This window comes from Pipistrellus kuhlii, unplaced genomic scaffold (assembly GCF_014108245.1).
Source record: "Pipistrellus kuhlii isolate mPipKuh1 unplaced genomic scaffold, mPipKuh1.p scaffold_m20_p_22, whole genome shotgun sequence".
Classification (NCBI taxonomy): domain Eukaryota; kingdom Metazoa; phylum Chordata; class Mammalia; order Chiroptera; family Vespertilionidae; genus Pipistrellus; species Pipistrellus kuhlii.
In genome coordinates this window covers 8,110,315-8,135,307 of record NW_023425521.1, presented here as the reverse complement: position 1 = coordinate 8,135,307, position 24,993 = coordinate 8,110,315, and the positions used below count along the sequence as shown (strand labels likewise).

At 49.0% G+C, this 24,993-nt stretch overlaps 1 protein-coding gene across 11 annotated transcripts in view; it reads right to left on the bottom strand.

Annotated features, from left to right (window-relative positions):
• Positions 1 to 7,796: 7,796 nt before the first annotated feature.
• The window catches only part of PECAM1 (platelet and endothelial cell adhesion molecule 1), a 53,865-nt gene continuing 36,668 nt past the window's right edge, over positions 7,797 to 24,993 (bottom strand). For 3 of the 11 annotated variants that reach the window (XM_036450944.2, XM_036450939.2, XM_036450933.2), the window contains one exon: positions 19,163 to 19,383. In XM_036450944.2, coding sequence (XP_036306837.1) covers positions 19,178 to 19,383 — 206 coding nt within the window. In that variant the 3' untranslated portion in view covers positions 19,163 to 19,177. Of the gene's footprint in view, positions 8,879 to 12,673; positions 12,697 to 19,162; positions 19,384 to 22,445; positions 22,561 to 23,264; positions 23,322 to 24,993 lie in introns of those variants that run through there. The other 8 variants (XM_036450943.2, XM_036450941.2, XM_036450934.2 and 5 more) reach the window with 7 other exon arrangements.

Sequence of the window (24,993 nt, the reverse complement as noted above, 5' to 3'; positions counted from 1 at the left end):
CACTGCCTGAATGAAGGTTTTCTGATTTTACTCTCTAGGCTTCTATATTGAGTTTCCCCCACAGTAAATATGCATTGTGTTTGTAATTAAAGTAATACAAAATGAGTCCAGCCAGTGTAGTGCAGTAGTTGAGCATTGACCTATGAGTAAGGAGGTTCGATTCCAGGTCAGGGCACCTGCCAGGGTTACAGGCTCAGCCCTGAATAAGGGGTGTGCAGGAGACAGCCCATCAATGATTCCCTCTCATCATTGATGTTCCTCTCTCTCTCTCTCTCTCTCTCTCTCTCTCTCTCTCTCTCTGGAATCAACAAAAATATACTAAGAAAAGAAAAATAACACAAAATGAGGAAATGAAGTACAGGGGACATGCAGAAATGGAGTCCAGGAGGCAGCCCGGCCGGAGAGCGGGGACACTATTGCTCTGGCTTCCCATCGGATCATAGTGTGACCTTTAATTTTTCGAGGAAAAGAAGGCAGAGAAACAAAACCTCTGTGGGGGAGGTTTCAGGGTCCCCCCAGCTGTTACTGCCTGACCCACAGGCTTCAGGCCTCAAGTCTGGAATCCAATTCAGGGTCAAGTGTTGCATTTAGTTGTCCAGACTCTTTAGTTTCCCTTCATCTAGAGCAGTTCCCTCAGCCCATTTGTGTCTTTTCAGACATGTAGATACTTGAAAAGTCCAAGCCAGTTGTGTTAAAACTGCAATTACTTTAAATATCATAATTGAGCCGAAACCGGTTTGGCTCAGTGGATAGAGCGTCGGCCTGCGGACTGAGGGGTCCCAGGTTCGATTCCGGTCAAGGGCATGTACTTTGGTTGCGGCTGATCGATGTTTCTCTCTCATCGATGTTTCTAACTCTCTATCCCTCTCTCTTCCTCTCTGTAGAAAATCAATAAAATATGTTTTTAAAAAAATAAAAATAAATAAACATTATACTTGAATTCTATGTGGTATCCTCATCCTGTGTAAAATTTCTTATTCCACTAGGTGGCGCTCTTGGTAAGCCTTGGGCCTCAAAAGCCCTTGTGAAAGGGCAATAAAGGGCAAAGCAAGCAAGGCTCTTTGGTAAAGCACAGCATATTGGAAATGCCTTCCTAGTTGTAAAGATGTTATTTCTCTTGAGTGTGACTTCTCACCTATGATTCATAATCACATTGCTCTGTTTATGGGTTCTGGATCATAGCATCCTGATTTAGTGGGCCTGGGGTGGGTCCTAAGATTCTGCCTTCTAACAAGCGGCCAGGTGACTGGGTGACTGGGATACTGCTGGTCTGCAGACCACACTTTCAGGAGCAGGTATTAGAACAAGCACATGAAGAAAGGAATTTGCCGAGACCGGTTTGACTCAGTGGATAGAGCGTCGGCCTGCAGACTGAAGGGTCCCGGGTTCGATTCCGGTCAAGGGCATGTACCTTGGTTGCGGGCACATCCCTCGTCGAGGGCATGCTAGAGGCAGCTGATTAATGTTTCTCTCTCATCGATGTTTCTAACTCTCTATCTCCCTTCCTCTCTGTAAAAATTCAATAAAATATATTTTAAAAAAAGAAAAAAGAGGAATCTATGGGGTGTCCCTCAAAATGTATATACACATTTGAGTTGATAGCTTAATTCATGTTTCTCTTCAGATTTAACCATTGAGATTAATAATTATTCAAAGTATGTACACATTTTTTGGGACACCCTGTATTTATAATTAGGCAACTTTTATTTTTATACCATAATCAGCAATGGTGCTTCTCCTATTGCTGCCCCCCACCTCTCTCTCCCTCTGTCACTGCACCCCAGCCCTTTGGCCTCCTTGCTCTCCGGACTTCAGGGCTTTTGCTGTACTTGTTTCCTCTGCCTGGAAAGCTCTTTCCACAGTAGCCTTCTGCTTGGCTGATGTCCTGGGCTCCCTCAAGCTGTTGCTCAAATCTCATTCTTTTTCTTCTTTTTTAATTGATTTCAGAGAAGAAATGAGAGGGAGGGAGAGAGAGGTAGAAACATCAATGATGAGAGAGAATCGTTGATTGGCTGCCTCCTGCACATTCCCCACTGAGGATCGAGCCCGCAACCCAGGCATGTGCCCTTGACCAGAATTGAACCTGGGACCCTTTTAGTCTGCAGGTCAACCCTCTATCCACCGAGACAAACCAGCTAGGGCTCAAATCTCTCTTCTTAATGAGGCTCTCCCAGACCGAGATTTTTGTCCGGTGTTCCCTCCCCCCCCTACCCCCAATACAGCCTAAACACCTATAACAATGTTTGGCACATAGTAGGTACACAAGAAAATATTCATGCATCTTAATGGAACCTTCAAGGTAATGGAGCCCAGTCCCCTCATTTGGTTGATAAAGAAATGAGCACCAGGTCTTTCTTTGGGCAACATCAAGACCGGCCCAAGGTCATTTAGACTGTAGGGATATTCTCTTAAATGAACAAAATCAAAAGTAAGACTTGTTTGTATGGGTTAATTTTTAAGCTACAATTTTAATTTTTACTATGTGCACTGGGCCTTTTCCAAAAAGGATCTGAAGTAGCCAACAAGATCAAAGGTCATGTGAAATGGAACAGTCAGTAGTCAAAATGGAAGCGATATCATCTAAAAGGAAGAGGGAGCCCACGTAACAGGCACTTGAGGGCAGTAAATTACTCCGCTGGGGTGCAGAGTTTGGCTCGGAATTCCTTGGCAGCTGAGTTAAACAGGAAGCACGTGGGATTGCAAAGTGTCTGCCGTCTAAGCACCCAGAGGCGTTGGTGCGGGAGAACTCCGAGCAACACCCCTTGGACCCCAAATTAGCCAATATTTACAAAAAAACAAAGTCACGGTTGAAGAATGCAATGCTTTTAACTGCGAAGACTAAGCGAATAGCATCAAAGCACACAGCTCTGGTGCCTCAGGTGAATTCTATTCTGATGTTCTACCCGGAAATAAAGATGAAAACGAGAGAATCTAGAATACCTAGTTCAACGTGTCCAGAAATATCTTTCACAGATAGCTGAGGTCTCATATCTTTGATAAACATTGAACCACAGGCAATTAATTCATGGGTTAGATTTTCATGTTTAAGAAATATTTAATGAGCTTTTACTATAAATGTTTGTTCCCCTTTTTCCACAGGCTCTCCTCAGCCCAGCTATCTCCCGGCTACATGAAGGGAAGCCACTTCTGTTTCTCCAAGTTGCACAGAGTGTTTGCCAGGGTTTACCGTGTGTCCAGAAGAGAGACACTGCACATGGGTAACGCCTTCTGGTCACCAGGGAACTGTCCTCCACCTCTGAGCGGGGACAACGCTGTTTTCTAGGAATGCTTTTCCAAAACCCAGGTGCTGTTTTTACAAAGCCTCGCACTATCCTCTGAGTGAATACTGGTCAATATATTCAAAAATGACAATACATTTTTTCTTATACACCCCTTATCTTTTTTTTTTTAATTTAAAGAAGTTTACCATTTCTTCATACTGTACAACCATTACCACCAGCCATCTTGAAAACTGAAACATTTAATAACAGCCCGGCCAGAGCAGCAGCCAGACCCTGATAACCCAATTCTCCCCTTTTAGCCTCTGGCAACCACTCCTCTACTTTTCCTCTCCATGCTTGTGTGTCTTCAGTATGTTTTTCTATTGATTTTAGAGAGAGAGGAAAGGAGAAGGATAGAAAGATTTAAAAATAAATCGCTGAGAGACATCAATCCACTACCTCCTGCATGCCCCTCACTGGAGAATGAGCCTTAACTGGGAATCCAACTGGTGACCTCTTGGTTCCTGGGTCATGGCTCAACTACTGAGCCAACCTGTCAGGCCCCTCCCTTCCTTGCTCATTAAAAAAAAAAAAAAGTATTTATTTATTGATTTCAGAGGAGAGAGCAATAGAAACATCAATGATGAGAGAGAATCACTGTCCCCTGCACACACACACACACACACACACACACACACCACTGGGGATCAAGCCCACAACCCAGGCATTTGCCCTTGGCCGGAATCGAACCTGGGACCCTTCAGTCCGAAGTCTCATGCTCTATCTACTGAGCCAGGCCAGCTAGGGCCCTTGCTCATTTTTTAGTCAAGTTGTTTGTTGTTGAGTTTTAGGGTTTTTCCTCTATATTCTGGATATGAATCCCTTATCAGATATATGATTTATAAATATTTTAATATATTTCTTCTCCATTTTTTTTCTGTCTGACTGTGTCTTCAACTGAGCCCCTCTGTACTCTGCCCATCATGGATGCCTCACACCCACGGAATATTCTTTCTCCAGAAGGAGCCCCAGAGCACTAATAACAAACTACCTCAGTGCCAGTGGTCCTTCCTAAACAATCAAGACCTCAAATGGTAAATTTGCATACCAAGGGATCTCCCGAAATGGCATGGCCCAAAGCTTCCTGGAAGATAAAAGGGCCACCTCATTCGTCCTCTTGTTCTTACCAGCCCTGCCAGAGCAGCAGCCGGATCCTGAGCTCTGCTGAGCTCCGGGACACACACTGTTAACTGGTGGCTGGTGGCGTGACAGAGCTTTCACAGAGGGTTTTGGATGCCTGTTCAGGTTCGGTCCTCACTCTGAAGGCACTGAAATCCACTCCTTCCTTTCCCCAGGACCCAGTCCCAGGTTCCTTCTAAGTCCCAACCATGGCGTTGCCCAAGGCACTCGCTCCTGTCTCTAAGTTCTCTTAACAAACTCTCCTCCTGCTGCCAATTCTGGTCCCAACAGCCCAAGCCCTGAGGAGGGCAGAGGTGGCTGCACCAGAAACTCACGGGATAGTTTCTGGCACTCGTCAGACCCCCCTGTGCCAAGAGGTTCCAGGAAAACTGGCACATCCCAGGATTGGAGGAAGTAGGGCAGCAACAGGGGACTTTTTCCTAATGAATTCAATCAACTCAGAACAATAATCCACCGACGGTCAACTATAGATAGAAAACAACGCAACAGGCTTTTGGAGGCATTTTTTTTGTTTTGTTTTCCTAAAGAGAGAGAAAAATAGAAAATATTCCATGCACTGGCTCTCAAAATAAACCACTGGGTATATAAAACTCATCCATCAATAGGGGTAGGATAAGCTTCAGTTTTGTATGACGGCCCGTTACCTGGGGGCAAGAGGCGGAAGGGAACTTGGAGGAGAAGGGAAAAGAGGAAGCAGAGAAAGGATGAGAGATGAGAGGGAGGGAGAACTTTTGTTGGATCACGTCTCTGAAGAACTGATAACAGCTATGGACCGTTTTTGCAGAAAACTGTGTGCTTTCACAATTTTTGGCACCTACTCTCAGAGGTCCACCATGCACTGCCCCTGCCCCACTCTGTGGACCCAACTGTGGAGACTTGTCCTCAAAGTCTCCACAGAGTTCTTGCTGAGCAACTTTAGGGACCCTCTCCCAACTCTTAAAGACTGAGCCAAGCCAGTGGGAGTCTGACAGAAATCCCCAGGGGACAGCGGAGGCTTCATGAAAGGGACCGGTTGAATCCGAAGGGCCCCAGGGCCCCACCAGCCCCTCCCTTGCCCCAGGGCCTTAGCACCTCCCTTTTGTCAGCGTGCTCCCTCACCTCACCTTTTCCACCTGGTGCTCTACCTACCCTCAGGTCTTGGGTTGGACTCAACTTCCCCTTAGACAGGAGCCCTGTGCCCTACTTTCCTGTGAATTTCTCCACCACAGCATTTGTCCCACAGTTGCAATTGGCTCTCAGCTAATCTGTATCTACTGTGTGTGTGGTTTGTCCCAGGAGAGAAGGTGCCCCCTGTTTTTTATAATCTTCTTCCCAACAATGTGGAGAAAGCCGGGCATAATGGATGTGAACTCGTTGGGCAAAACGATTTCCCAGTACTTACCGTGTCCACCGTCATCATCTCAGGAAGCAAGCTGACCACCAGTTCACCCCTGTCACCTGGAGGGAATCTTCCTGCATAAACAAGCGGGCCCATTAAGGTGTTGACTGCTTTGGGTTTTACAGCGTTTAACAAGCACGAGCTGAGCCACGGGACTACAAGCCATCTGTGTTAGCTCGGACCACTTGGCTGTAGACAACAAGGCCCATCCCTTGTTGGGGTGGAGATGACTGTCTGCTGCCCAAGGCTTCTGTCTCTAAGTTCTCTTAATAAACTCGACCTACTCCCAGGGTTGTCAGCCTCTTTCTTCCCTCTCCAGGCCCCAGGAGATTTCCTCAACAAAGTTTCTTGAGTCAATAAATGAATAACTAACTGGCAGGTTTAATGCAGGATTTCTCAACCTTGGCATTACTGGCGTGTTGGTCTTGGTAATTTTTGTCTCCGGGGACTGTCCTGTGCAGTGCAGCATCCCTGGCTTTCCTACCCACCAGATGCCACCAGCTCCCCATTCAGGTGTGACAACTAAAAATCTCTCTGGGCGAACGGAGGCAAAATCACCGAGGTAGAAAAATCAGTTCCAATGAATGCATGTTGTTGACCTCGGAGTCCAACGGCCCATCTCGAGTCTCTGTCTGGGAGTGAGAGTTCAGTGAATCAGTTAACACCAATGGGCGCTTAGTATAGGCTCATGAAATGGGTGGCTTACCTCTTAGGGCTCGTTGGAATGGGGAGAAAATTCCACTAGGCCTTTGCTATGGAGAGTTTCAAGCCTTTTAATGACTTGTTACAACGCAAGAACACAAGGGGGCGCTCCGACTACCACGTTCAACCGCGGAGAAAGAAGGCCTTTCAAGAAGCTGGTGACTGGACACTCTTGTTGAGTGATGAGCTTGGACTAAGATGCTTTGCTATGCCCTCCACTAAGACAGTGAACCAGGGTCCTGGATTTAGAGAAATCCTTAGTCATAAAACCTACAATGAAAGATCCCTGCCTGTGTGGTTTCCTTGGTGACAAAGACAGTAAGGGTAAATAATTAAAAACCCACTTATGCCCCATAAATAAGTCATAAGCAGCAAGAAGAGAGTCTTCCCAGCTTCCACAGCAATGGCCCTGCTCTGGTCACAACAACGGACTGATGAATGGTCCAGGGACTCTGGCCAGGTTGTTAGAAATCATCTAATCCTTTGCTTCCGACCGGAGTCCATGGCCCTCAAAACTAGGAAGCTGTATAACATGTTTGGGACACAACTTGGTGTGTGGTACAACTTTGTGCCTCTATAGCTCCCATCGTATTTTCAAAGGAGTCTAAACCCTGTCAATGTTACGAACCATTCGTTTAATCTCACTTTAGAGATAAAAAATCGGAAGCTCTGAAGTTCAAGTTTCTGCAGCTGGAACCTAGCAGAGCCAGGACGCACTCGGATCTCCCCCTGCCTTCAGGCCCAGGGGGGTGGTGCTCTGACGGGAACCCGGCCTAAGGGGTGGCAAGGTCTGCGGTCTCTGAGGAACATGGATCCCAAGGCTTAGAGGGTGGGAGGGTGCTTTACCGGTAGGGTTGCCAGATAAATATTGGATCCTAGTTAAATGCAAATTTCAGGTCAATGAATACTTTTATAGCATAAATATGTAGCAAACATTACATGGGACATATTTATACTCAAATATTCATTTATTTGAAATTCAAATTTAACCGGGCATCCCGAGTTTGGGGAGGTTTTGCTGGTTTTTGTTCAATCTGTCAACGCTGGCTGCCAGGACAGCCTCGGAGCCTCCAGTGGGCAGCAAACACGGAAGCCCCGGCCAATGGATATTAACGACTCAGTGTTTGAGACGGGCCACCCCCAGCCCTGACTTCAGTGGAGGCACAGAGGCCCTTGGCCTCTGCTGACCGGACCTGCTTGGTTCTCTCTATGATGTCAGCAGGCCTGCGGAGTCTGTGAGCACTACAGCTATCCTTTATGCATGCGGCCTCTCAGAAGATGACATTTCACAGGTCTTTGAAGAATAAAGATCAAATTTATTGAATACAACACCCGCCAGAGTGCCTGCAGCTGTGTCACCGGGGCAGCTGAAGGGAGCGGTCTCGGTTTGGTGTGCTCGCTAGTGAGATTCCAATGGAGAGGGCGGCAGCCTTTCTCTCACTCGCCCACTCAAGACACCATCGGAAACATCGTAAGACCTCAGGAGACCATTTCTTTAGCAAGGAATAAATAAAAAAAAATTAGTAAGAAAAATATGCATTTCATTCTTCTATTAAAAATAATATTTGCTGTAGGCAACCATCTTCCTGTGGCTCCGCCTTCAGCGTGGGAGAGGAAAAGAAACAGAGAAAAACAGCTTAAGAACATCTGTGCTGTCCAGCTCCGTTTTCTGTTTGGTGCATTGCCCGGGGTGAACCCTGTCTTCAAGTTGACATATCAATGGGGCTGCTTCCAAGCAGCGTTGTTTTCCCATTTGTGTCGGGCAAGGTTGCAGAGAGGACAGGGTGCAGCTGTCCGCTCAGTGCTATGCACTTCCAAGGAGCAAGGACTATCCAGAACTACAGGCCTTTGAAGGACCAAAGACAAAGAGAGAGAAAAAAAAAACAAACACAACTAGCCCCTAAGCCAGGCCATTTGCTAGAAGTGATCCACTACAAAAATAAAAAATTAAAAATAAATCAAACCCCCAAAACAAGCCAGGTTTCTGTGTATGAAGGTACTTGGAATAGTTTTTCATCTCTGTACAAGACAACATATTCAAGTTTCAAAATATCCCAGTAGCCTGCTGACTCCGAACCTCCTGCTGCTGTTCGCCCTCCCCAGGATGCTCCCACCGGGGGGAGGCGGGCCCTGTGGGGAGTCAGCCAGCCCCTCCGGATCTCTTCACGCCCAGCATCAATGCAGCGAGCCGGCGGGAGGGACTGGTGGCATGGCCGGAGGAGCTGCTGTGCTCAGTGGGGGCAGGGCAGGCTCAGAAGGAAGCGCACAGAGCTCTTGGGATCGGGAATCGTCTGCTCTTCTTCGAATGTGGAGGTCCTCCGGGGGACGAGGGTCGACTCTCGCAGTCCTAAGTGCCGTCAAGGGAGCCTTCCGTTCTCTGCAGTGACAAGACACAAGGCGAGGATGGTCACACCCTTCAGGACTGAAGACTGGCATGCTGAAACACAGACAGCGCTTCTCAAAGGAACTCCAAAGCAAGGCTGTCACCCACTGGCACCGCCCACACACATTCCCCCGCGCTCCATGCCTGCCCTGCAGGGCCTGCAGCCTCGACTGCCCACGTACATGCTGCACAGCAGACCACCACCTCAAGCACCTCATCCAATGGGGGAATAAGGACACATATGGAATACCTTAATCAATAATAACAACAGCAACAATAATAATTAATCTACTCTAAAAAAATGGTTAAGTGGGCCAGGAAGCTCAATTGGTTAGTGCATTGTCCTAATATGCCAAGGCTGCAGACTCGATCCCTGGTCAGGGCACATACTACAAGAATCAACTAATGAAGGTATAAGTAAGTGAAACAACAAATCAATGTTTCTCTCTTTCTCTCTCTTTCATTTTCTCTCTCCCTCTCTCGCTATAAAATCAATCAATAAAATATTTAATGGTTAAAATGGTACACTTTATTTCATGTATGTTTTGTAACAATAAAAAAAGGGATTCCATACACCTTCTTGTAGTGCTCTCTAACTGCTTCATACGGTGTTTATGTTACCTGCCCACCCATCAGTGACCAGACCCACATCTTACCCAGGCAGTTCTCTATGCTGAGGATGCAAGAACCTGACAGGCTTCTCTCTCCCCCCTCTCCCCCCCCCCCCCCCCCCCCCCCCCGCAAACAACACCCACAAACAACACTGCTGTGAACTAGAAGGGAGAAGAGATTCTAACAATGAGTAGGAGTTCAGAGGTGGAGCACGATGAAGGTCTGAGGGGCTTCAGGTGGAAGTCCCAGCCTCCACCTTCTCCTCTGCCAGGAGAGACCCTGCGGGCGGGCCAAGGAGCTGTGCTGGCTCCAGGGGGCTGGAGGCCCGCCAGCCTTGGCAGCTACCCCCACCCCATTTCCTCCACCACCAGAGGGTGACCCTGGTGTCCAGTCTTTTTGCAGGGCCCAGACCAAGTCCCTCCCCAGTCACCTCTGCTCTCCTTCTCCGAGGGAAGCCAGCACGTAGGGAACTGCTGTCGGCCCAGCCCTGCAGACAGGAAGGGCTAGGCCACCGTTAGCTGTGCCTGGGGATTTTGAAGTAAAGGTGAACACGCTCACATCTAAGGCCTGTGCTTAAATCAGAGGCCAGCCGCCAGCCACGCAGACAGAAGAGATCGCCCTGCTTTCTGGCCAAAGGTCATGTTGCTTCTAACACCCCCAGGGGATCTCTACTTCCTGCTTCTAGACTATGCCCCTGATGGGCATTTCCAACAAGCCAGGTCTGTGCTAGGTGCTCATTTAATTCTTGCAACAACCGGGGAAGGGGACTTTAAAACTTACAGGTGAGGTAATGGAGGCCCTGAAAAAATCTGCCCAAGGCACATGGCTGATAAGCAGCTAACAAGGAAAAAAGTCCAGCTTTCATGGGGTCTCTGACCCTAACTCTATGCCTGGCTTTGGCTGAATCCTGTGACTTGCGTAAGAAAGTGCCCTGTCCCTCTGTGACGGGGGGCATCTCAAGGCCATGTGAAGCGCCCACATCCACACCCAAACCGCCACAGCGTTTGATGAAAAGAACTTCAAAATGGATCATAAACTAGCTTTCAAATGATGGTTGGCATAGGACTTTGCACGTTTCTCATTTAACACTGAAGAAGTCCTAATGGGTAATTATTGTCTCTGATGTTGTCATCTCCATTTTACAGATCAGAAAGCTTGAGGAAGACAGGATCGCCCAAAGGATGTCTGGAGAACTGGGTCTCACACTCCCATCTCCTGATCCCAACTCCTGGGCAATGCCTATCGCAGCCTTGCTGCTCGCCGGCTCCCAGCGGGGAGGAAGCGAGTTGTAAATATTATAGGAGCTGCCTTTCTTCAGTAAGAAGGCAAGGTTCTTTCCAAGATCCCAAGACCCACGCAGGCCCCGATTCCCCCCTTTCGCCTAAGGACTGGGTGTTCTCTTCCACGTTATCTGTCTGCCTCCCTCCGCCACAAATACCATTTATAAACAAGGCGAAAATGGCAGAGGAAAATGAAGTCAGAGTGTGCCATTGAAGCAAGTCAAACAATACTAAATTGGTATTTGGCTGAGTGGCTATCTCATTGTTAAGATATTTCCTCCAATATGTTTTCAGAAGCCCTTGCCATTAAACAACTGGGAATGATTGCCAGGTTTGATTTCAGGAAGGAAATCCCCTCCCATTTCCCTGCTGGGCAATTCAATTAATTTTTCTCCTGCCCCTCACCCACCAGCTGATTATTAGGGCAACCATACTTGCTTCTTTTATAAACAAAACGCTTTCACTTAAAGATTCAAAATTCCTTCCAATGGCTGGGAACCCCTGCTCTCCCACCAAAAGACCTGAGTATTTTGAAGAGCAGGACCAGTCCTGGGTGGGCTCTGGGGAAAGGGAACTTTCTGTCTGTCCTGGACCTTCGAGCCTCTGTCCAAGAGACCATTTGGATTGAAGATAAATAAGTCGGTCCTGCAGGTCCAGCAGACCTGCCTTGGGTGGACACAGCCGTGTTTACTGCAGCGTTTCCGTATCTGGCTCCCACACTGCCCAGGGAACAATGGTCTCACCTTCCACTCTTCCGAGGCCGTGATGGCTGGGATGGTGACGTCACTTCCTGGAGGGAGCCTTGTGTGGTGGGCTGGCTTGGGGAGGAGGGAGCCTGGACACTAAAATTCCAGTCCTGGCTCTGTATGAGCTAGCTGGGTAACCCTGGGCAAGCTGTTTTGCCAATTTAGGTCTCGGTTTTCTCACCTATCAGTTGGGCTCTCTGCCCTTCCGATGTAATAGTCTCTGATTTCAGCCTGGCTGGCTGGCTCACTAGCTGAATGTTGACCTATGAACCTGGAGGTCATGATCAGAGCACATGCCCAGGTTGTGGGTTCAATCCCTGGTGGGGGGTGTGCAGGAGGCAGCCGATCAATGATTCTCTCTCATCATTGATGTTTCTATCTCTCTCTCTCTGTTCCTCTCCCTTCCTCTCTGAAATCAATAAAATATATAATTTTAAGTCTCTGATTTCAGAAGTCTGGGTGGGTATGGGTTAGGAAAAGACATTCATCCATTCCTTTTGTCTTTAAATTGATAGCTTTCCTCCACAATAAGGATGTCAGCGCTTCCTGTCTGTCAAAGGCACAATGACTTCTCTGTTTTATAAGAAGGAAGACTCAGGCAAAGAAAGGAAGCCAGGGGCCATTGGAAGGGCTAACTAACTTGCTGCAAGTTCTTCCCAGACCTTAAAGAAACAGTTTAGTGGGCAAACTCTTCATCTCTGAAGATGCAATCTGCACTGCTGTGTGGCTCATAAAAAGGCTGGGAGTAGGAAGACAGGGGAAGATGGGTCTTTGCAACATTTGAACTTGGACTTCTGCAAGCCTTCTTCCCAGGCCTGGACCCTGGATGAGCAAGAAATATGAACTTGGCTTGTTTGGAGCTAAGTGTCTTAGATTCCCAGTTCTCTGGGAGGGGATTTCCAAGGTCTCCCTTCATATGAGGGCTGAGATGTAATGATGGAAACAGTGGGAGAGAATATTTGACATCACAACTGGCCCACAAAGCTGGCTGGTCTAATGACCCAATCTCCATGGGCCCAGGGCTCCTGGTCTGAAACAGACGAGGCCAGTACATGGGTGTAATCAGTGGGAATGCAGAATCAAGGTGAGTCTGGAAATATTTCACTGTTCAGTGGACTATATTAAAAAATGTATATAAAATGTGTACTTACAGAATATCTGTTTTCCATGAAATCTGTAAAACAAAGGGTAACAGGGAAGTGAGCAATGCAAAGAGAGCATGTTTGGGTCCTCCCACCCCAACTTCTCAGGGGCTGATCCCAGAAGGGGAAGGGGGAGATGATGCAGAAGATGCCGGACCCACAAGTTTACTGGGTTCCCAGGTTTATGGCTCTTTTGCGCAGACAGCTTCCCCTGGGCCCTGTGGCTCCATGTGACAAGCATACCACGCCCCTGCCAACTTATTTGACATTTAAATGACATATATATGTTTGTATTGATTTCAGAGAGAGGGAGAGAGAGAAACATTAATTGGCTGCCTCCTGCATGCCCCTTATTGGGGATTGAGCCTGCAACTCACGCATGTGCCCTGAATGGAAATCATACCAGCAACCCCTTGGTGCAGGGGACAACACTCAACCTCAACAACTGAGCCACACTGGCCAGGGCTCACTTGACATTTTAAACAGTTTGGTTTTTTTTTTTAAATTAGTACCGCCTATTATTTTAAGAACAAAACTGAAAATCATAGAAAAGTAACAGATTAAAGTATCTCCAGTTCTACTTTTTGAACCCAGTTTATACTTTTCCTCTTTTCTGCCACCAGTAGGCTCCTTTGGGAGTTATAATAATACAGCGCCTGCCATTTCATAGCCTATCTTTTTCACATAACATGATTTTGTAAACATTTTCTGGCACCTTCTTAAACATTATTGTTAGCCGCTGCATAATCATCATTTGATGGATGTTTATTTACTTATCCGGTTCCTTACTTTAATAATTTAGGTTCTTTCCAAGTTTTTGCTATTTTACATAATGCTGCCAATATCTTGTTTGGGAATAAAGCTGTTTTCATATGCCTTACTAGCCTGGCCATTCCCCGGAGTGGAATCAGCGGAGCAGAAAGTATAAACATTGCTGACACTCTTGGCATCTGTGGCCCAAGTGCTGGTCTGGAGGGCAGCACTGCCACATTCCTGTCCCTGAAGAGACTCGCTTCCACTGTCCAGAGACCACATTGTCTTCTTGCCAGAGTGCATGCTGGGACCAGCTGGCCCTGCCAGGCTTCAGTGATGAAAATGGCCCTGGCCAAATGTCAGGAAGAAGAGAGTAGGAGTAAGAAAAACCCAATGAGACGGGCCGGTGTGCTCAGTGGTTGAGCACTGACCTATGAACCAGGAGGTCATGGTTCGATTCCTGGTCAGAGCACACACCCGGGCTGCGGGCTCGATCCCTGGCGTGCAGGAGGCAGCTGATCAATGATTCTCATCATTGATGTTCTCTCTCCCTCACCCTTCCTCTCTCTGAAATCAATTTTAAAAATATATTAAAGGGAAAATCAATGAGAACAGAAGGCTGAATTGTCCCTGACTGCATTAGTTAAGAGTTAGTTTTCACTACAAGGTAAGAAAGGGGTATGGCCGAAACCGGTGTGGCTCAGTGAATAGAGTGTCAGCCTGCAGACTGAAAGGTCCCAGGTTCAATTCCAGTCAAGGGCATGTACCTTGGTTGTGGGCACATCCCCAGTGAGGGGAGTGCAGGAGGCAGCTGATTGATGATTCTCTCTCATCGGATGTTTCTAGCTCTCTGTCCCCCCTCCCTTCCTCTCTGTAAAAAGTCGATAAAATATATATATTTTTTTTAAAAGAAAGGGGTATGATTTGCCCCACTAATAGCAGAGTTTCTGAATGGTCAGTGACCCACATGTTGGGGCTGATTCCTTGAGACTGTGGCCATAGACATAAAGACGGAGAAGCCACAGGGACCTCTTGTTACCTGAGGAAGGCCCCGAGAGGAGATTTAGATTCGAATTGGGGGTGGTTGCCATTCTTGATGGCTATGGGGTGAAGGTGGGAACGCCATAACCCCTCCCCGAGTCCCCAGTCTTACTGGTGGAAGCTCTCCAAGGGGCCTAGGTTTCTACCAGCCACCCAAACTCAAACCTGGTCCCGCCCGAGTCTTGGGCCGTCTCAGGGCCCACCTGTACAACCCTTCTTTTTCTTTTTCTGATTTAGAAATATCCTGTTTCCACAAGTCCACTTCCCCCTCGAGCCCTGTCTTATCACCGCTCCATTGTGTGTCCCCTCCAGAAGAAACAGGGCCAGAAGTGCTAAGGGGCCCCTTCAGTCCCAGCCGGGACAGAGGCAGGCGGCAATGGCCAAATGGATGAATCAGCCCGACCGAGAAGCTGAGCCATTGTGTAAACTTCCACACATTGAGCGAGGCGGGCAGCACCCCACCCCCACCCCAAATCTGACCTGGGAGGACCCAGAGGACCCCATGCTTCCTGTTCCCTCAAAGCCCCAGAGGCCCTGGAATGAGACGGGTGAGGGGGAAAGCCTCAGTCCATGTTTCCTACAGCAATCTGAACAAAACACTAACTTTTGAGTCTGCTGATATACACCAAGTTTCTGTACACACGTTTCTGTAGTTTTCTTTGTGGTAATAGAGGAACCACAACAAAAATAGAATCTGGAGAGCAGTGTCCTCCTCCCTCTCCCTCACCCCTAACAGAGAACATTTTACCCTCTCGAAGTCCAAGCCTGGCTACTCTGGGCCTCACAGGGTGGGGGTGGTGGGGGACATGCCCGGAGGCCCTCTGTTCTATTTTCTGAATGACCAGCTACTCTTGTTTACTGGGTTTCTCCCCCTTAAGAAACATCTGTAAGTCTGAATCCCAGGCAAAGGGAAGCAGAAGGTGGAGGCTGAGTGAGCAGATACTCAGGCTGGAAGGCGGGCTCTGTCTGACCCAAAAGGCTTAGGTGAGTGTCTGGAGTGGGACTGGGTATCTTTTCCCAGGCCCTGGAGTCGTCAGATGGGATGTGCCCAAGACACCTCCCAAGGTGGGCACAGGGCACCTAGAGAGGAAAACCAGCTCTGCTGTTGGAAGATGGCGGGAGGTGAATGCCTCTAAGCCGGGGTTTCTTAACATTGGCACTCTCGGCATCCTGGTCTGGATAAGTCTTTGATTTGAGACTTGCCCTGTGCACTGGGAGGTGTCCAGCAGCATCCCTGGCCTCCACTCATTACATGCTATAGAATCCCCCTCCGTCCAAGCTATGACAACCAAAAATATCTCCAGACATGGCCAAATGTCGCCTAGATTGAGAACCACTGCTCTAAGCGCTGGAATACTACTCACTCACTGGAGTTCTTTCACTGGGAAGAACTTGACCATGTTGCTAATTGTAAGAAACCACTTTACCCTTCTGTTTCAAAATCCAGTGTAGACATGGGCTAATGAGTTTTGCTTTGGATGGCCTATGAGCCACTTTATAAAGTATTTTCAGAATTAGCTGGAGCCCACATGTGCCGAATCAGAGGTAAACTCTCCTGGCCAGAAATTACAGTTCACACAGTCGTGGCTCAGCCAGGCGGAGGGAGCTGCTGAGAGCCATGGACCACCAGTTTACAGAGAGACTCCCTACCTTGCTTTCACTTCTCTAGGAGAACACAGGGGGGGGGGGGGAGAGAGAAAATGAAATCCTCCCTTGGCTTAGCCAGGACCAGACAGAGAAGTGGTGGGTGTGAGGTGGGGTTGACTCCAGGTCACCTGCAACCCAGAGCGCCAGAGGCAGGAACAAGCCCCGGGAAGACACTGCCGCCTAACGCACACAACTCAGGGGAGTAACAGACGGTCCTGCACAAAGTCCTCGGCCCCAGGATGGGGGCAGATCGGGGCTGCTTACAGGTTAAGAGAAAGGCACCACACTGTTACCTCGGCTTCTTTCTTTAACCGCTCACCTCTTCAGACCACTACATTACTGCTTCTGCCTAACCATAAACCATAACTAGAGCGCCTGTTGCTGACTCAGATCTGCAAATAAGTGAAAGGAGAACAAGAACTTTGGGAAACCTCAAGTGCTAAGCTTGCAGATGTAGTCATGAGATATTTCAGTATTTTCTCCATTTCCCTAAGAAACAAGATTACAGACACAACAAAAGCTCTCAATTTGGTTTCTTTCTGATGTAATTTTTCTAGTTTTGGGCACCCCTCTCCTTCCTTCCCTAACATGTAGCAACAAATAATCTCCCCCCCCCCCTTTAATTTAATTCTTTATTATTTAAAGTATTACATATGTAGCCGGGACCAGTTTGGCTCAGTGGATAGAGCGTCGGCCTGAGGACTGAAAGGTCCCGGGTTCGATTCCGGCAAGGGCATGTACTTTGGTTGCGGACACATCCCCAGTGGGGGAAGGGGGGTGCGAGATGCAGCTAATCGATGATTCTCTCTCATCGATGTTTCTAACTCTCTTTCCCTCTCTCTTCCTCTCTGTGAAAAATAATAAATAAAGAAATAAAAAAATAAAAAAATAAAGTATTACATATGTCTTCTTTTTCCCCCATTGACCTCTCCCTGGTCATTTCCCTCCCCCCCTCATCCCCCCCCCCCCCCCCAGCATATGCCCTACTGTCTGTGTCCATGGGTTATAGTCATATGCATGCATACAAGTCCTTTGGTTGATCTCTCACTGCACCCTGCACCCCCCCCACACACACACACACAACCTTCCCTCTGAGGTTGGATGGTCTGTTCAATGCTTCCATCATCTTATAATTGGAAAGGGGAGAAGATCAAAGACCAAGAGGTTTCCTTGCCATAGACTAAGAGTAATTGCTGGGACAAGATGTCAGATTAAGTATATATCAACATATGGTAGGCTCTGAGGGGACAGAATAGCAGACTTTCATGGCCATGGCCATGACTCAGCGGGAGACATGGAGTTGGAAGAGATGTCCCCTTCCTCCTCATTTTATTTACTTCATTATTATCATACTTTTTAATCATCACCCAAGGACTTGTTTATTTTTAGAGAGAGAGAAAGGGAGAGGGAAGGAGGAAGGGAGGGAGGGAGGGGGGGAGAGAGAGAGAGAGAGAGAGAGAGAGAGAGAGAGAGAGAGAGAGAGAGAGAGATATTAATTGTCTACCAATACATGCCCCAAGCGGGTATCAAACCCACAACCTGGATATGTGTCCTGACTGGAAATCAAACTTGCAAACTTTTTGGTGTATGGAAGGACGCTCCAACCAACTGAACCACCTTGCTGGGGTCCCCTCCTCCTAATTTTAAAGAACCCATCTGCCTACCACAGCCCTTCTTTATCCACCTTAGGGCCACGTACACGGATGTGTTTACAGTAATTCTACATGGGTCAGGGCATTTTGTTGAGAATTAATGAGAAAATTACCACTGGTGGATGGGAGGGGGTTGAGAAATGAGGGGGCAAGTCATATAACCTGCTAAGGGCAGAGCTGAGACCAAACCCCAGGTCTCCATCTCCTATGTAGCATGTTCTCCTTTGGAGAGATCAACCAAAGGACTTGTATGCATGCATGTGACAGAGAACCATTCAAGGACTCTGGCCAACGTGAATGCAGCAGAAACCCAGTTACTGGGCCCCTGAGATACCTAACTTAATTAGACTTGAAGGGGAAACTCAGGCTTCAAGGCAAATATCTATGTGGTCTTGGAATCAAGGGTGGGTAAAGGATTAGGACTGGGACTAAGGGAGTGACTCCTAGAAGTGACTGACAACCCCCTCCTCACCAACATGTTCAGGGGGATGATGCTTCCAGACTGACTGAGGCATAGACCAATGACCATGACTGTCACTTCCAAATACCGGGACACTGAGACTCTCTGAATGTTATCACTGACAGGCAACAAAGATCATGCTTTCAGCCACCTCCTTTGACAGATGAAAAGGCAGAGCTCAGTCACACTCACAGGGGCACAGAGGAGCCTGGTTGTTGTTGGGGCTTAGGAGAGAAGGGGGTTTTGTTTATTGGGGATGAAGTTTCAGTTTGGGAAGACGAAAAACTTGTGGGGATAGATGGTGGTGATGGTTGTCCAATATTGTGAATGGATTTAATGCCCCTGTAATGTACACACTTAAAAGTGGTTAAAATGGCAATTGTGAGGTATACTGTACCACAGTTAAAATAAATAAATAAGCCCAGCCAGTGTGGTTTAGTGGACTGAGTATCAACCATGCACCAAGAGGCCACGCGTTCAATTCTGGTCAGGGCACATGCCCAGGGTCGGGTTCCATCCCCAGTAGGGGGCGTGCAGGAGGCAACTGATCAATGATGTTCCTCTCACATGGATGTTTCTATCTCTCCCTCTCTCTTTGCCTCTCTCTAAAAATCAATAAAAATATGCCAGGACCGGTTTGGCTCAATGGATGGAGCGTCGGCTTGGGGACTGAAGGGCCCCGGGTTCGATTCCGGTTAAGGGCATGTACCTTGGTTGTGGGCATGTCCCCGGTAGGGGGTGTGCAGGAGGCAGCTGATCAATGACTCTCTCTCATTGATGTTTCGAATTCTCTATCTCTCTCCCTTCCACTCTGTACAAAAATCAATAAAATATTTTAAAAAATCAATAAAAATACATTTCTAAATAAATATATAAGTAAGGAAGTAAATAAAGCCGAGCTTAGAGACTAAAGCTAAGGTCACAAGGACCTGTGCCTCCCACCGCCTATGAGATCACGTCTCAGTCAGGACACTTCTCAGCCAGCCCCTGCCCTGGGGCTGCTCCGTGGAGGCAGGCCTGCCCTGTGCCCCGTCGCTTATCTAGAAAAGCAGTTTGTTTTGTATCACTCAGGGGAAAATAGGGTGTAAGAGCCAGAACTACGCCCTGTGAGCCAGTTCCCGAAATAGCCAGTCCTGAAGTGCTGCCCGTTGGAAGACGCTGGGGCACTGAGAAATTAAGGTGGGGAAGAATGAAAAATTAAGAAGGAAAGGTCAGATAAGACTCAGCTCTGCCCTCAGCCTGCTCACGGACCTATCCAGAGACCCATTCCCCCACCAGGGCTTTTGTTTTATTGTGGTACACACACACACACACACACACACACACACACACACACACACGGTTATCTCTGCTGTCCACCCTGAGCCATCCTTCCAGATCATTGAGGGCAAGAAGACCCTACACCTTCACACAAGAAGCAGAACTCAGAGTATACACAATCAAGGGAACAGGGGTGGGGAACCTTTTTTTCTTCCAAGGGCTATTTGGATATTTATAACATCATTCTCAGGCCATACAACATTTTCAACTTAAAAATTAACCAGATATAGCCGAAACCGGTTTGGCTCAGTGGATAGAGCATCGGCCTGCAGACTGAAAGGTCCCAGGTTCGATTCCGGTCAAGGGCATGTACCTTGGTTGCGGGCACATCTCCAGTAGGGGGTGTGCAAGAGGCAGCTGATCGATGTCCCTCTCTCATCGATGTTTCTAGCTTTCTATTCCTCTCTCTCTTCCTCAATGTAAAAACTCAATAAATAAATAAATAAAAAATTAACCTGCTATATTTGGTAAACAATTAATTAACTCACCCCTAATGCCCTTGGCAGGGCCATACCGAACGATTTCTGGAGCTGGACGTTCCCCACCCCTGATCTAGAAGGCAGTTCTGAAAGTGTGGTCCCCAGACCACCACCAGCAGCAGCTGTGGGCATTGGTTGGAAATGCAACTCTCAGCCCCACTCCACACCTACTGAGTGGGAAATGCAGGAGGTGGTGCCATGCCACCTGTGTTCAGACAAACCGGGAAATCCCTGTCCTACATCCAAGCCCATGCCCCTCATTTCAGAGACCGAGGTTAGAGAGGTTCCATGGCTCACTCAGAGTCCCCCAGACTAGACCAGACCAGGCTGTTACCCTTAGCTCCTGAATTAGAGAGAGTAGAATCCTATAATTAAGCTGGTGATAATGTGGAAACCAACCAACCAACCAAACAAACAAAAAAGCAGGAAAATGTAGAAGCTCAGTCAATCGGTTTATACACAGTGGATGTGTGAAGGCTCTGCAGCCAGGATCCCTGCCTTGAGTCCCTGCTGGGCCACTGCTGGCGTTGGCACCAAAGACCCATTTCCTCCTCTGTAGAGCAGGAGAAATAACAGATTCCCCATCGGCCCTATGATGATTTTGAGAATTGAGTGAGCATCTGACAGTAAGAGGAAGAGAAAGAAAAGAGGAATCAACCGAGGCCTCTATGCAGCAGCTGAGAGGGAAACAGAAACAGGAAGTGCCTTGGCTTCCAGGACGGGAACCAAGCCCAACTGACCCCTGCTGGCCCAGATGGGAGCCCCTGGCCTGGGAGTGGGGAGATGGCTTTGGTCTCACCCTGGCCCCTGGGGTTCTAGTTCTTCCTGTGTTTTCCAGCTAAAACAGACTGGATGCTTGCTATAGAGTAGCGATAATACACTGACTGCCTTCGTGGGGTGAGTAATTAGCACCATCTCCCCTGATCCTGTCTCATCCCCCTTTCTCATTGAATTCCATCTCCAAGTTGGTCCGAAGGTTGTGGGTTATTGTTAAGCTGCATTCCATCTCCATTTAACAATTGAAGAAATTCAGCCTCAAAGACGTTAGGCATCTCAGTCAAAGGATCAAAGTCACACAGCTGGAGAGGTTGAGGACTCCCAACAAAACAGGGCCCTTCACGGTCTTGAATCCCTCCCTCCGGGGCTGCTGTGGTGCCTGCGGTCCATTCTGTCCCAAGGCCAGAGGGAGCAGTCACATTCGGACAGCCTGGCACTGAGGATCCGGCACCTGGAGCCGGCCTGGGGACCCTGGGAGAGCCCACTTGAGCAGCTGCCTCAGAGCAGATGCAGGAAACCAGAACACACCGCCCCGAGATACGCCACTGCCACTTTGGCACAACAGTTATTTAGAGCTGGAAGCAGAGAATCGGCGGATGCACAAAGAAGCCAACTGGGAACTCCTCTTATCGGAGTAAAAGCAGAAACTTCTGAGACCTAAGAACTGCCATACATCCCCGGTCCCAGGAAGTTTTATGGTCATGAAGACAAGGAAAAGTTGGTGCCGAGGTGGACACCCACAAATAAGCCTGACACCCCAAGGAGTGTCCCCCATGTATTTACCTTCCCACAGCTCTCTACCCTGGAACCCTTTTTCCTTTGTTTTGTCACTTCTCTGAGAATTTATTATTCTTGGTTAACACGCTAAATGAGCCACACATTTTAATCACTTGCTCGTTTTCCTCTTGTTAATCTGTCTTTTTTCAGCAGGGCCTCTAACAACAGCCCTTGGGAATCCACACTGGGCGTGGCCTTCCGCAGCCGGAAGGGGCCTCCAGGGGTAGCCTTAGGTGACTGCAGACCCCAAGGCCTTATCCCCGCGGCCTGACCGCCTACCGGCTTCCCTTCCAAAGACAGTGCTGCTCAGGGGTCAGGAGCATGGAGCCTGGCTCTGGGGTGGACCAGTTCTCAGGGACTTGCTTGCTGTGTGACCTCGGGCAAGTATTTTAACCTCTCTATGCCCCAGTATCCTCATCTGTAAAATGGGATTTATTGTGAGGATTGAAAGAGATCATGTAACATAGACCACTTGGCACAAAAGCTCAGTCAATGTGAGCGTTTGCAGAACCAAAGCAATTACAAGGGAACCATGTCTGGGACCATGAGGAAAGCGGAAGAGACATTTTTGCAGTTACTGAACAGGACCAGCCTTGAACCCTACCTGACCTTTAGCTTTCTGTTACATGGACGAACAGAGAGAAGAACAGAGAAAGCCTGTTTATTTCCAAATTTACATTTTACTAGCTCTGAATATATTGAAAAAATGCAAAATCAGGTACTTAAGTCAAAAATTCCCCTGCAAATGGTTTTCAAAAATTACTTAGTGTTGAGTCCTACAAGGGGCTGAGTTTCTGCTCCAACCATGAAATAGCATTAAAAAAAAAAAATTACTATTTCAGAGAAAAAGTAGGCTCTTCAGGTAAGACAGTTACCTGTCTTCTCAAATGATGTCAGCATCAGAAACATCTGGGAACATGCTAGAGTCCAGACTCTGGCGACTGTGATTCTGTGGGTCGGGCTGGGCCCGGGACCATGGCTGCTTCCGGCCTGTGGACCACACTCGCATTAGCTGGGCTTTCCTGAGTCTCCCAGGCCCCCTTTTAAGAATTCCCTTCCAAAGAATTCATTTAAATAGGGGTCTGTTGTTCAAAGGAAGATGCCCCTCTAGCAACTGTCTCCCCCAGGATGCTTATGCCTTTTAGGTTGCAGTTTATTTTCAGAACTTAAAAGTAACCTCTGTAGATTTCATTTCTGCAGAATGGAATACTATAATTATAACAAAAAACAAGATGGTTGGGAGCATCCCGGTTCCATGTCTGCCAGGCACTGCGCTTGGTCGAGGAGAAGCTCTTCACCAGCAGGCGGGGAGGTGGGAGTGGAAGTGGGTCTAGGCAGAGGCTAAGAGAAAGGAGCAGATCCGACTCCCTCCCCCAAGGTCCGCATGCCCCCGGGAAGGCTGAAGCCACTGACCATCTTCAAAGCAAAGCGCCGACTCTGTCTAAGACCTTCTTGGGGACAGGGGGCTCAGCACCAGGGGTCACAGGAGAGCTCTGCCGAGTGTCCTGAGAACACACACTGTTGCCAGCACCCACTCCCGTCCAAGTCACCCAGCAGCTGGGCGCCTGTTTGCCTGGTGAGAGTCAACTCTGTGTAAGAGGTGGCACCCCTTCTTGACCTCCTTTGCTCCCTCTTTTGCCTGCCCACTCCCAGGACCTCATGGATGATGCCGGGGGTCAGGGCCCCTCACTCACCGGGGTTAGCTTTCCGGATCTCACTGTACACTGTCTCCGTGCCTTTCCTTCCCAGACCTGGAAAGGGACCAGGCACAGGTCAATAGCTGCCTCCGAGAACCAGGTGGGCCCACTACTGAAGCAGGAGAGTGCCCGAGGCTCCCCAGGAAGGCTGCACCCTGCTACCCCAGCCCACAAGCACCGTCTTCAGGAGCGCCTGCAGATCGATCCCCTCACCACTAAGCCAGCGCCACTTCCCAGCTGTAGGAGACCTGGCCTAACCAGTGTCACTCAGCTGGAAGTAGGAGGCTAATAGGTCACCTTGGGAATGCTGGACCGGAGGGGACTGCAGTCTGAAGCTGGGGGTAGGGGTGAGGGGGAGGGGGAGGGTTCCTCCCTGTTTCCCGGCCACTGTGACCCATGTCCAGCGGCACTGTGCCCCCGGAGGCTTGGCTACAGCTTCCCAATCGCCCGAGGTCCGGAAGACAGCCTGGGTGTCCTCTGTGCCTGAGGGTTAGCTGGGACGGAGACCATTTACAAACCTAGGCAGCTGGGCGGCTCAGGTTCACGTGCCCACACCTGGGCCTCACTGCAGCTGCTGTTTGCATTTGTCTGGGGTGGGCCCTGGCTTTGGTGATTTTTTAAGCGCTGCCAGGGGGTCCTAACATGAGACTGGGCTGAGATCCTCTGGGCTGGGCTATTGTGAAACAGCAGGCCAGATGGGCCACCCCGGGTGTGGATTCCACCCAGAGAAGACGCAAGGGTTTGGGAGACCAAGAGCACCCATTCGGCCATCTGTTTAAGTATTAGGCACTGCCTGTATACACACACACACACGGACACACACTCCTAGTGCATCTACACGCATGGTCCACACACACAGTATGCACACATAGTGTGCACACACAGGCCTGCACACCCGTGCGTACACTCACATACACACCCACAGACCCTCAGGGAACAGGATGGAGCCCAGCTGCGTCCCTGGCTCCTCTCACCTGCACCGAGCACCCGGAAGCCTCCCTGTGAAAAGGCATCTGATGCCATGTGGCCAGCACGCTCCCTCTGCACACTGGGAGACGGAGCCCCAACAGGGTGAGACCTTCCTGCTGCCACAGCCAGTGCCATGTAGATGTTTCTTTTCTCAGTGGCAGATGGCCAGGGCATACCCATGGGCTCTAACTGCACCAAGATACCCTCAACTCGCCCTGTTCCAGGGACACCCCCCTCTCGTGCCCCTGATCCTGCACAAATCCCTCCACTACCTGCATGGCCTTTCTCTCTTGCACTATTCCTCCTCATCCTCTAAGCCCCAAGATAAGCATGGCTCCTCTATTCAGAGCACACACCGTCACACACCTACATACTCCCTCACACACTCACCCCTTCCTGTGCCCCCGGCAGTGACAGAGGCCCCTGTGCCTCACAGCACTCCGGGGACACGTCCCAGGACACGCTGACATTCTTTGTCCCCACAGCTGCCTCCCCTGCTGGCCCCGGAGCTCCTCCAGGGCGGTGCCCGGGGTCCTGTGCACCTCCCGCCCCAGCACCTGCGGGGCTACCTGGAGGCACCTGGAAAGGTTTGATGTGACAGCGAAGGCACCCGTCAACGTCCCTGTAAGTGTCTCTAAGATCCAGGGCCTTCGGGAAGGTCTTGGCACAATCAGCCCCATCCCTGAGGTTTTTGGTTTCAGGATTAAAATCCCGGTCATCCATTACACACCGAAATGGTGAGGGCTCTGTGGCAGGA